The sequence below is a fragment of the Dryobates pubescens genome, chromosome 11, assembly GCF_014839835.1.
Source record: "Dryobates pubescens isolate bDryPub1 chromosome 11, bDryPub1.pri, whole genome shotgun sequence".
Taxonomy (NCBI): Eukaryota; Metazoa; Chordata; class Aves; order Piciformes; family Picidae; genus Dryobates; species Dryobates pubescens.
In genome coordinates, this window is record NC_071622.1 from 8,457,293 (window position 1) to 8,469,222 (window position 11,930).

General features: G+C 61.9%; 2 protein-coding genes across 5 annotated transcripts in view; both read right to left on the reverse strand.

Annotated features, from left to right (window-relative positions):
- IPO13 (importin 13) overlaps window positions 1-5,554 on the reverse strand; it is a 31,869-nt gene extending 26,315 nt beyond the window's left edge. For both annotated transcript variants that reach the window (XM_054165650.1, XM_054165651.1), the window contains exon 1: window positions 5,289-5,554. In XM_054165650.1, the coding sequence (XP_054021625.1) occupies window positions 5,289-5,354 (66 nt within the window). In that variant the 5' untranslated portion in view covers window positions 5,355-5,554. The remainder of the gene's footprint in view (window positions 1-5,288) is intronic.
- Window positions 5,555-6,466: 912 nt separating this feature from the next.
- Window positions 6,467-11,930, reverse strand: ARTN (artemin). Of its 3 annotated transcripts, none has more exons than XM_054165653.1 (4): window positions 11,709-11,930; window positions 7,770-7,840; window positions 7,463-7,637; window positions 6,467-7,189 (listed from the first exon to the last, which is right to left on the reverse strand). In XM_054165653.1, exons 2-4 carry the CDS (start codon window positions 7,833-7,835, stop codon window positions 6,753-6,755), a joined length of 678 nt encoding a protein of 225 aa, XP_054021628.1. In that variant the 5' UTR covers window positions 7,836-7,840; window positions 11,709-11,930; the 3' UTR covers window positions 6,467-6,752. The 3 variants fall into 3 exon arrangements, with proteins under 3 accessions (XP_054021628.1, XP_054021627.1, XP_054021630.1); XM_054165652.1 differs by lacking the exon at window positions 11,709-11,930 and adding an exon at window positions 10,672-11,702; XM_054165655.1 differs by lacking the exon at window positions 11,709-11,930 and adding an exon at window positions 8,095-8,310.

Here is an 11,930-nt window from a genome sequence, read left to right on the forward strand (position 1 = left end):
GAAAATAATTCAAGCTATGATGGCTCTTCCCTCTAAAAAAGCTGTGGCCAAAGCCTCAGTTAGGCTCTAGTCACTGGAGTGGCATCAGCCGCTCAAGCGTGTCAGAAGTAAGCTGCCTTTGGCCTGGAGAGCTTGCCCCAAAGGCAAAGGTCCAAGGTCTCACACTGATCACTTTGGGAAGAGGAGGGGGACCAGCCCAAGAAGAGTTGCTGCCAAGCAAAGGCACCTGATCTTAGGCTGGAAAAAGGAGCTGCCACAAGCTCTCCCAGCCCTCACCCCTTGGAGCTTGGGCAGGGTGCCCAGAGCCAGCAGGATGTCTCCCTGACTGCAGCGCCTAAATATATTAACACAAGGTCCCCAGAAGGGAGGTGTTGTGTCTGTCCCATTTGTGGCATGACAAGAGGAGCTCCAGCCACACAGCTCCAGCCTCAGAGAGCAGAAGCGTGCTGCCTGCCTTTCCCGGGGGCTCCATGGGGAGACAGGTCACCTCCACAGGTGCTGCTGGAGCAAACAGAGGTGCATCCTGGCGAGGGAAACAGCAAGCTGCAAAACATACTCCTGTTCTGCTCCTTGCCCTGTGCCCACAGCTGTGGCATGCCAGGAGTTGTGGTGGCTATGGCCCCTTGGCAGCCACCAGTCTTCTTCCAGCAGAAGCCTGCAGGATGTCTCCCACTGCAGCCTCCTGCTGTCCTTTCTAGCTGAACACACTGGCACCACCGGCGCTGCAGGCCTGCAACAGCACAGCCATTACCGTGGTGCTGCCCAGCGCAGGGAAGGCCACCCCTGCCTCTCCCTGCCACGGCTGGGCAGGCTGAGCAGCCAGCAGCCCTGGGGAGGCAGCAGCCTGCTGAAGCAACAAGGATAGCAAAGGGATGCAAAATAAAGCTTTGTGCGCGCTGCCAGGCATGCTGCTCCTGCTCAAGGAACCCACACTTTGCCAGCAGTCCCAATGAATGTGGGGTCTTCTCCCCCTCTCCCAGCAGAGGTGCTGCTACCTCAGAGCCCCTCTCTGAGCCCAGCTTGCCCACATCAAGTCCTCAGCTGTCTGAAAGGGGCTGCAGCCCAGATGCAGCTCAGTAGCTTCAGCATCCCTCCCACTGCTTCACTGCCAGCAGTTCTCTGCAGAGAATGGCATGGTTCCCAGCAGGGACAGGAGCTGTAGAAGATGTGTGCTCTCTCAGTGGTGGTGACCAGGACCAGGGAGGAACCTTTGGAGCACAAATTGCAAGGGTGACCTAACACCCCTGCCCACCATCACTCATCACTTCAGTGAACAAGTTCAAGAGCTTTTTGAGAGGAATCCCTGCCAGCACCCTGGTACCAATCCCACCCATTCTCTGTAAGATGTCAGAACTGAGAGAAGGCTACAGTGACGGCCCTTGTAGGACATAGTCAAGCTATGGCAAAGACAGGGTGCTGTCCTCTCATCCCACCATGCCACAGGAAGGAGCAAAATCTTCAGACAAGGTTGGCTCTGGGTGGAATCTGCTCCTACAGCAAAGATCTGCTTAAACACTAACCAAGGGACTCCTCTCTTCCCTCAGTTTTGCAAGACTCTCCCCTCCTGAGGCCCCTAACTTACCATCCTTGGCACAGCTGCCATATCTTGTACACAGGGGCTGTTTCTAAGGAAGAATTGGCCATGCTGCTGCCAGTGGCACACCAGACCAGTCCCTCACCCTCTCCCCACCCCCTGAAATAGTCATAATTTTCTTGATCTGGTTTCTGAAGACAGGCAATAAACTTTCTCTGAAGAAAACCGAAGCACTTGCATTTCTCCTCTCTATCCTTCTGGGTGGAAGGCAGCCCCAGCAGCTGCCACATCCCCAAGGCTGATCATCTCCAAGGATTGGTGATCAAAGCCATCCGTCTCCCATCACAGCAGGCTCCGGATGTCAGCTCCATGACACCCCGCCTACCCTCTGCCAGAGAGACTCTGTGCACTCATCAGGCATCTCCAGCGAGGCACATGGCAATCTGGAAGGCCCAGAGATGCCAGACTGCTAATGTTCTAGGGAAAAGACGTCAGTGAATATTACAAACACCCCAGAAGATAAGAGGGAGGCCCAGAGAGGAAAGACCTGGAAGGAATTGGGCAAACGAAGAGGGCAAGAGCGGGCACTTGGAAGATTCACAGAGGAATGGCACTGCCTTCTTCATCATTTCAAAAAGGAGGATTCAAAAAGCAGTTTCAGCTGCACTGAAAACAAGCAAAGGGAGTCTCACATTCCTCTTCTCCTGTCAAAACACCATAGTGGCAGGTGTTGCCACCCATGCCCTGAGAGACCTAAGTCCTGCTTGTGCACTGCTCCTCTGAGACAGACACAGCCAGCAGGACAAAACATCTATAATCCATCTTCACTGGAGTGGGGTTCATACTGCAGCAGGAGTATCACCTCCCCAGGGGGGTGTCACCCCACCAGGCTGTCAGTCACATCAAGGACAACCGCACACAGGTCACGAACCAGATGGCACCATTTAGGCACAGGGAGGCCAAGCATCCTCACAGCTTGAAGCCCTCAGTTTGCCCAGCCTTTCCTTCTCTCTCACCCCTCCAGCTGCAGCAGCAGGTGCAGGAGAAGCAGAGACAGCCCAGAGCTGCTGGCTGCCCAGCAGGTCCACACAGCACAGCCACACCAGTCTGCTCTAGCTGTGCCGAAGCCAGAGCAGCATGTAGGTCAGGCTCGTAAGAAAACAAAAAGCAGCTGCATAGCCCTCAGGTGGGAGCGGGGGATATTGACATGGTAACCATGCAATGTTTCAGCCCCAGAGTGGCTCTGCACTTTCCCAGTGTCATAGGAGAGCTCCAAATGGAAAAATGGAGCAGAAAATACATGGAGTAACTTTCAGATGGCTCCTGAAGTGCAGCATATAAGCCTGACACCTCCTCAGGAAGAAGAGCATCTACCTGCCTGCTTGTTGCACATGGGCTTTTGGTCTTGATGGCTGGCAAAGGGCAGTGTTGGCCCAGCCTACATCACATGCACTTTCCCCACTCCCTGCAAGCACTGGTCACAGCTGAGGCTCTCTCTGGGATAGGTCATGCTGGAGCTACATGGACATCCAGAGCCTCGCAAAACTGTGGGGGCATTTGCCCAACTCACTACATAAAAAACAACAGCCAGAGTACAGAAGGGTCTTCCAGAGACATGAATGCTCTGCACAAAAACTATCAAAGGAGCATGATAAGCATGGTCTGATCAGAGACTTCCCTGGCTAAAACTGCTTCCTGTGATGACTTTCACTGGCAGGTAACTTGGAGAGTCTTTGACCCTCTGACTTAAGAGCTAACCAGCTCATTATGCTGTTCCTAACCCCAGCACTTATCACTAACTGACTCAGAGTGGAGTCAAACCCTGACTCTGATCAGCATTCAGTGTTATTAATAGAACTGTGTGCAAAACCTGCAGGCAGAAGAGCCCAGGCCAGTAGAAGCATCGTTTATCTGCCAGCATCACCTCTGACATAAGCAGCTCTACCTGCTTGCCTCCCACCAGCCCAGTCCCTAGCAAAGCACACCTTTCCTTTGCTTTATACCAAAAACACCCCACAGCCCTACCCTGAAAAGACAGCCTCCAGCCTGCTGAACCTCTACAGCTTTTTCTGATCCCACCCCACATTTCTTCACCTGGACAGGGACTACACTGCTGCCCTCAGCCAGCCATTCAGAACCCTATCACAGTCCACAGCACACTTTCAGGGGATACCACCAAGATGGCAATGTCTGCAGAGACCAGGAGAAGCTGGGCAGGCTGGGGGAGGGGAGTCAAAGCATCCCGGAGAGCATCTGCCTCCTCCCAGGCAGCAGGAGACTAAATTCCAAGCGGTACAGAGTGGGCAAGCTGCCCCTCAGCACAGCCCCACCTCGCCCAGCCTGCTCGGCACCCCCTGCCCTGGTACTGCCCACCCTTCCTGGGCAAGTGTGCACTTCATTGTTGGTGCAAACAAAGGAGCGGTCTGTGTCTGCCAAAGAGAAAGGAAGTCAGAGGCAAAATCATCCAGCAGCCCTGGATATATGCAGATTAAGCTGCAGAAGGTTGCTTTAATGTAGCATTTTCCAGACATCAGTTAATCCCCCTGGCCATGTGCTGTCTCCATCTCCCTGGCAGAGGTAGGGTGTCTCACCTGCAGCCACAAAGGAAACCAGCACCCACTTACAAACATGATATCCCTGACCCAACACCTCCTGCGAAGCTGGGCAAGTTGCTGGGGAGGGACGGGTGCAAAACACACACCATGTACCCACCAGCAAGCCCGTGGGCATTGCTTTGGCAAGAAACTTGGTCTATTCTTAACGAGGAAAAATGAGGACACTGGGATTCCCACTAGCTGTCTGGGGATCGAGGTATGGATTGACAGGCTGTTAGTACCTGTCAGATGTCTGGCTACAGGATGAGTGGAAAGGAGAAGCAGCTCTCTTGTCCTTCAGGGATGCATCCTCTGCTGCCCTGTCCACATCACCTCCAAGACAGCCCAATGGAAGGGAAGGTTTTTGCCCCACTGCCTCCCTGGGTTTGTGCTAGGGTGCTATGCTTGGTTTCCGTGATGAATCCCAGGTCACACAGGGGGCTGCTTGGACTCTTCTCAGCAGCAGCGTGATGCCAGCATGCCTCATTTTGCTGTGGCCATTCCCCGAATCCCAGGTTTTGGCAATAATGACCTTGCTGTTCTTGCCCTGCAGCTGCTTAGGAGGACGCCGAGAATCAGCAGGAGCGTGGGGGCTTCGTTTCAGGTTTAGAAAGGCATGGCCCATCCACCCTCTCAAAGCTTTTTCCAACAGTAATTAACTCCCAGCACCTGGCGAGAGTCCCTTCCCTGTCTGATGGCGACACTGATAATGTAGGGCTTCAGAGCGATGCTGCTCGCCCAGCGGCCGGGACCAGTCCCGTAGGCTCTCCCTGCCTGCCGCCGCAGCACGGCGACCCGGAGGACGCCCATCCAAGACACAATCCCAGCCGTCTGTTCCCATTTCTGCCGTATCACTTTCCTTCCCCGGGCTGCCCCGGCACACAGGAGCCGCTGGCTCCACCTCCCGCGTCGCACACCGGACCCCGCAGAGCGGGCGGGCGGGCAGGTCCCTATTGCCCCCACGAAGGGCAGCACGGGCAGGGCACCGAGGATGCCACCCCGGCGTCCTCCCCGGGCCCGGCACCGCCGAGCCACACCATCCTCCACGCCACGAGCCGCAGCCGCCGCACCGGCATCAGCATCCCGCAGTCGCGTCCCTCCGCAACCGCGTCCCCCCGCCCCGCCGACAGGGCCGGGAGCGCTCGGCGCGGCTCGCTCACCTTCTCCACGTTTTCCACCGTGAAGTCGAGGCCCTGCGGCGGCGGCGCCTCCGCCCTCCGCTCCATGGCTGCGGCGGCGGCGACGGCGCTCAGGAGGCGGCGACGGGAGGGCGACAGCGGCGGCGCACGGGCAGCCGCATCGCGGTGGGACCCGCCTCCCCACTCCGACAAGGGCGGCGGCAACGGGGCGTCGAGGTAAGGCCCGGCTCGGCTTGGTCGGGAGACGCCCAAAGGATGCCGCGAGCGGAGCGGCGGGGCACGGCGCGGCGCGGTGCGGCACGACACCGCGGCCCCGCGCCGGCACCGCTTGGCCCCCGCAGGCGCGGCCGGGCAGCCCGGGGACCTGCCGCCGCGCCGCACGCCGGGAACGGTAGTTCCGGCCCACGCGCGTCCCCTGCCGGGCGCCGGGCGGCGTCCCCGCTCCCCACGCGTAGTGTGGGCAGTGCTGGTGGCAGCCGCGCTCCAGCTCCTCCGCTGCCAGCCCACGGGTGTCAAACACGCCGGGCACCCCCGTCTCTCGTCGTCGTGTGCCTCCCCACCTTCCCGGTCACGGTCACACGCAAGGGTTGGACTTGCAGCCCATCGCTTTATTGCTACAGGAAAAGGCGACTGTACAAAAATAGAGTTTATCCCTCAAATTTTACAAATAATAGAAAAAGGGGGCTGGGGGCACGGGGCACCGGGGCGCTGCCCAGGGCTTCACAGTAGCACTGGGGTTAAATTAGACCCAGGCCCCGGGGGCCCAAAGTCATAAATAGGAGCTGCCGCTCGAGAACAATAAATAAATAATTTAGAGTAATAAATAGTTTAGTGCCGCAGCACCACGGGGGCAGCGAGGGGATCCTGCCACCTCCCAGGGAGCCCAGTGGCTTCTTCTGCCCCACTGCCCTGTAGAGCACCATGGGCTGCCACTGGCCCGGGTGTGGATCCCCCACCCTGTGCTGGTGTGGTTTGGCTGCACCTCTGTCCTCTCCCTGCAGGATGCCCCCTCCCTGCAGGACGGCACCAGCCACTGCCAGCCCCCACGGGGACAGGGACATTTCTCCCCTTTCTGACTTCCTCTGAAGCTTGGGTGACACTTAGCCCTGGCTCCCCTAAAGCAGGTGTACAGGAGCACCAGTCCAGGCAGGGTGCAGCTGAGCTGAGTGCTGACAGGCTGGTGTACCATTGCAAGTAGCAAGGATACTCTGTACCCCCTCTAGCTCCTCACCCAAGACCGAGCTGGGGTGCACCAGGGCTGGACCCTGCATAGCTGGCAACACCAGCTGCTTGGCACTGAGTGGGAGGAGGTTCAGCCACCCACCAGCTGTCGTGGCTCCATCTCACCTCAGCCCATCAAGGCCATGTAAAACTAGGGGCACTGGCTTCTGCCAGACCCTTCCTTTAAGCACCACTGCCACTGTGTGCGGCAAGCCGGGGTCTGACAGCATGTATTGAGCCAGGTCCGAGCCAGCAGCCGCCTCCTCAGCCAATGCAGCTGCACTCAGCTGCCGAAAGCTTCTCCACTGTCTGCCACGTGTTCTGCACATCCATGAAGGAGACAGCCTCATAGCGGGTGGGCCGGCAGCAGGGGTGGCTGAGGACCCTCTCCTGCGGACCTGGGGTGATGAGTTGCTGCCGCAGCAGGCTGCCCAGCGTCAAGTCATAGTTGCTGCGTGTCCGGTGGCAGGATCCACTGCAGTACTTGAAGAGCACGATCTCGTCTGAGTTGAAGCCCAGGCCCAGGTCACGCACCTTCACCATCAGGTTGCGGATGTGGCAGTTGCGCCCGCGGGCCCCTCGTGAGGGTTTACGTGTCCCCTTCTTGGCTTTGCCAGTACCTGGTGGTGAGCGCTCAGCACGTAGCAGTATGTTCTCAGCCAGCTCAACGGCGCCCTGGCCACCTGTCGTCATGTTGTCCCCTGCACACAGAAGGAACGGCAACGTCACATCCCAGCCCACACCCACTGCCCTCCCGGGGCCTGCCAAGTCTGCCTGACCTCTGCATTGACCTGCAGATCCACCCACACCTGACCACCTACCATGGCACTAGCCAGGCACTTGGTGGGGGGTAGGTGGGAACCTGGCCAAGCATCCCCAGGGCTCTGCCACCATCCCAAGTGTGAAGCACAAGGTCCCATGTGTTCAGCTGCCCCAGCTCAGCCCTGATATGCAGCTTCTGCCCCAACACCTACCATACAGCTGGCTCCAGGCAGTGGCAAGCGGTACTTCTGTGCCACCCTCCACAGCAGCGCTCTGCGACGTTGGGGCAGTGTCCAGAGTCTCATTGCAGTGTGGCATTCGCGGGGTGCCTGCAGCCAGCCCAGCCAGCAGTGAGAGAATGGTGAGGAGCCCCCACAGAGTCCCTTCCTGCAACAAAGCACAGAACAGTGAGGTGAGCCTCAACCAGGATCCCTGCATGAGGGACAAAGCTCCACGAGCTGGGGATGGGGACAGAGACATGTGGTCCCAGCCATCATGGACGGCCAGGCCTGGGCTCACCTTGGGTTGCAGGTATGTGGTGTGTCCTGCAGGTCTCGGCTCTGACGGCCATGCTCGCTGCTCCATGCTGGCTGCAAATGCAGAAGTGGTAGTCAGCACCCATGCAGAGTGGGATGGTGGGCATCAAGGTGGCCAGATGGGAGCTGGCACTGCCTCACCCCTGTCCCTGACAGGTATGCATCCACTCCTTCACCTCCTCGCTCCCCACAACCCCTCCTGCACACCATGCATGACCTCCACACACCCTCCCTGAACAGACACCCTCACCACCTCACACACTCCTTTGAAGTGATTTGGTAGCTGAGGCAGCCCAGCTTTCACCCACCACCTCTCCTCAGGGGAATGCAGATACCTCCTCACGCAAGCGGCCCAAGATGCCAGGCTGGCCCATGAGGCAGCAGCTGGGACTGGGAGCGCCACAGTGGGGGGGCGCCTTTCCCATGGCCCTTCCCTGGGAATGTTTTTCTTGCTTGCAGAGGGAGCCTGACCTTGGAAACTCCAAATCCATTAGCACAGAGTTCTTGGGTCCAGCCATGCCCCCCCCCCCCCGGCCCTGTGCTGGCTTCCCTGCCTATTGCCTGCACTGAGCTGGTACATGCAGCCCCCAGAACAGCCTAGGTGAGCAGGGCTGTGAAGGGCAGGATGAACAGACAAGTCCCGTGGGGACATGGCAGGGCACAACTCAGGGCTCACTGATGCCATTCACTCCAGTGCCACAGCCCAGTGTCCACTGCTGTGACAGAGCAGAATTTGGTCCTCACTGTGCACAGTCCCAGTGGAGCAGTGAGCAGGGCCTCAGGGGGGCAATGTCCCCTGCACCTGTATCCTCCAGTCTGCACCTCCATCCCCAGCTCCCTCTGGGTGCAGGGAGGCCCCCGTGTCCCAGGTCAAGGTTATTCAGAGGTGGGTCCAAAGGGGGCTTGAACCTTCTTTGACCCATCTGCTGCATGTGTCTCTCTGCATGGGCTTGTCCCCTTGGAGCTCAATGGTATCCCGCAGCAGTAGGTTCCCCCATTCTCTCTATGCCTTTGCCTCAGGTGCAAAACTGGGACAGGCCATGCCGAGGAGAGTACTCCTGGACAAAAAATGGACACATCTGAGCACTGCTAGGACAGAGACAAAATAAGCTCCCCCAGTATCTCAGGGGATAGTCCCCAAGTCCCGATTGCCACACCTGATGCCGCCCTGCATTGGCCCCATGGTGGCATGGGGTTGTGACGAGTACTGCCTGGCCCATGTCTGCTCTGGGGGCTGCGCATCAGGCAGGATGCGTCCCCGGTGCAGGCAGGGCTGGCACTGGGCCCCCGGCCCCGCCAGCCGCCGCAGCCTGGCCAAGCACAGCCCACGCAGCACGTCGCTCCCGTGGCGGCCCTTGGCCCCGCGCCAGCCGCTGACGCCAGGTCATGGTTTTCCCAGGCCAGCACCCCCGGAGGGGCCAGGCGAGGGTTCCCGTGCCCCGCTGGAGGGAACGGCCCCCTTAGCTCCCGCCCGATCCCCACTCCAGTGGCCGACTGCCCCTCCGCGGCCCCTCGGACACAGCATCCCGGCGGGACGGGGCAGGGCAAGATGAGCCAGGACAAGATGGGGCAGCAAGTGCAATTCAGGCTTCTCCCATCCGGCGGCAGCACGGCCCCGGGTTCTGCGGCAGGCGTGCTGCCGGCGGGACGCCGGGCGAGGGCAGCCTCCCTTCGCTGCCGCGATCCTCGAACCCGAGGCTAAGGACGTGTCCCACCAGCGTTTCCGCCGACACGGAGTCCCGTCTCTGCTTTCCCCCAGCTCGGGAAGGGGTGAGCCAAGCTCCTAGGCACTTCACGGGGATGCCCGACATGCACCCCCACAGCGCAGCCCCCCTGCTCCAGCATAGCTCAGTGGGGTATATGGCTGGGGTTTCTCCCCTGCCACGGCTGCAAGACCCCAGCTGGCACAGGAGTCCTTCCCTGAGTCAGGATCAGGTCTACCCATGCGAGTACCTGCCTGAGCCCCCGCCACATGTGTCCCCTGCCCGGGGGCTGAACAGTAAGTAGCGCGCTGGGGAAGTCCATGTTCGAGTCACCTCACACCTCTTTGTAGAGTCCCCCCTGCCGGCGCTATGCACAGGGCGCTGGGCAAGTGGGTGTCCCGAGAGCTGCACCAGGCCCCCGGGGCAGGTGGAAGCCTCTCGCGAAGTGCATCCACGCGAGGCCAACGATGCCCCAGCCCCGGGGTGAACGGCTCAGCTCATGGAGTAGCCGCTTTAGGAAGGGTCCTAGCACCGCTGGAAGATGCCTACAGACCCCCACTGGCACCTGCCCAGCATCCTACCGCGCTACCCCTATAGCAGGAGGAGTGACGAGGGGAGCCAGAAATCAACCCCACGGGGGTGGCACTCGCCGCGCAAAGTCGTGGGACGCCGAAGTCGGACACGTGGGGCACACGGACGACACCAACCTCGGCCTCAGCCCGGGCAAAGCAAAGCCGGGGAGCACGGAGCAGAGCTTGCCCGGACATCCCCTCCCCGGGGCTCTCGCGCCCACCGCCCAAGCAGCAGGGGCACGGACCTGCCCGACGTGCACAACGGGCCGGGGCGGGACCCCAGGGAAGAGGCGGGTGACACCGTACTCGTGCCCCCCAGGCAGCCGCAACGGGGTCCCGCCTTTCCTTGTCCGGCCACGGCCCAGTCGCAGTCCCGAGCGCTTCCCGCCGCCGGGCCGGGCTTAGCACCCCGGGAGCCACCCAGTGGGGACGTGCCCAGGGGTGGCCGGAGCCCCTTCATCGCTCCGCATGTACTGCTGTGAGGGCGGCCGACGAAGCGGGCTCCCCCACACCGTCGCACCCGCAGCCCCGGTACGAGCCACCTCCGAGGCCTGGCGCCGCCAGCAGGCTGGGGCGGACGCTGCTGCCCGCCGCCCCAGCCCGCACTCACCGTGCCCGCGGCGGGGACCATCCCCCGAGCCGCCGCCGCCCCGCATCTCCTCCGCTCCCCGCCGCCCCCCGCCGCCCGGCGCCGCCGCGCCGGGGCGGGGCGCGGGCGGGGGCCGGCACTGCCCCACCGGCACCAGCTCCAGCCGCCGCGCCCGGTGTCGTTCCCGGTGCTGCTCCCGCTGCGACTCGGGGTGCAGGTCCCGGTCCCGGTGCGCCTCGGAGTGCGGTGCCGGCAGCGGCTGGCAGGCGCACAGTGCGGGGCAGCAGCGGCTCCATCCCGCTCCCGCTGCTGCCGGTGTCAAATTCCAGCCGCCGTCACCTGACCGGCGGGGCGGGCACCAGCACCGGCACCAGGATCCCAACCAGCACCCCGACCCGCACCGCAGCGGCTTCGGGACTCCGACCCGCAAGGGCGCCGGTGCAGCCCCGGGAGCAGGACGGCACTGCGGTCGCGCCAGCAGCAGGAGCCGCAGCACGACTGGCAGCAGCACCGGCTTCGCGCCGCGGTCCGCCAGCTTTCGCGGAGAGTTGCATCTCGCCGAGAACGGCACTAGGACTCCCGGCGGCACCTGACCACCACCTGCCCGCCGCCCGACCCTTGGACCGACGAGCACCGCTCTACTCCGTCGGATAGGCGGACGGGCAGACGGACACGAAGCCGACGGACGGACACCCCTTGAGCGGGGCTCTCTGCCCCGACAGCCCGGTTACAACGCTGGCAGGACGGACACTCCCGTGTAGGAATTCTGCCCTTTTCGGAGTGTTCCGGGAGCAGAGCTCCACGGGGACCCCTTGCACACAGCGTCCCACCCGCGCCCGTGGGGGGCTCCGATTGGGTTGGGTTTGCGGGGGGCTGTGCCGCGGCGGGCCTGGCCGGCGTCTCACGCACCCCGAGGCCCCGCGGGCCACCGCTGTGCCTGGCGCTCACGTCCAGCTTCGCCGGAGGAGGAGTCCGGCCTCCTTGCCCTGCCTCCCAGCTCGCTCGCGCCCCGCGGCGAGGTCCGCCCCGGCGAGGCCACGCGCGGACGGGGTCCTTACCTCCGCCGTCTCCCTGCGTCCCTCCGCCGGGGCCGTCGCAGGCCCCGGGGACATGGGGGCCGGCTGGCGAGCCGAGCCGAGCCCGTGCGAGTCCTTACGTCACCGCCCAGGGCCCTCCACGTCCATCCCGGGGCTCTCAAGTGCTTCTTGCAAACGTGCCAAATCCCACGGCCGCCTCTGCTCGTCCCCGCTTCACACGTGCTCCCGCGGCGGGAGCCGGCC

Coding starts and splice junctions, on each gene's coding strand:
- ARTN (XM_054165652.1), bottom strand. CDS start 10,717: ATGCGGGGCGGCGGCGGCTCGGGGGATGGTCCCCGCCGCGGGCACG. Junction 7,841..10,671: donor TGGTCCCCGCCGCGGGCACG/GTGAGTGCGGGC, acceptor CTGCATTTGCAG/CCAGCATGGAGCAGCGAGCA. Junction 7,190..7,462: donor TGCCTGGAGCCAGCTGTATG/GTAGGTGTTGGG, acceptor TTCTGTGTGCAG/GGGACAACATGACGACAGGT.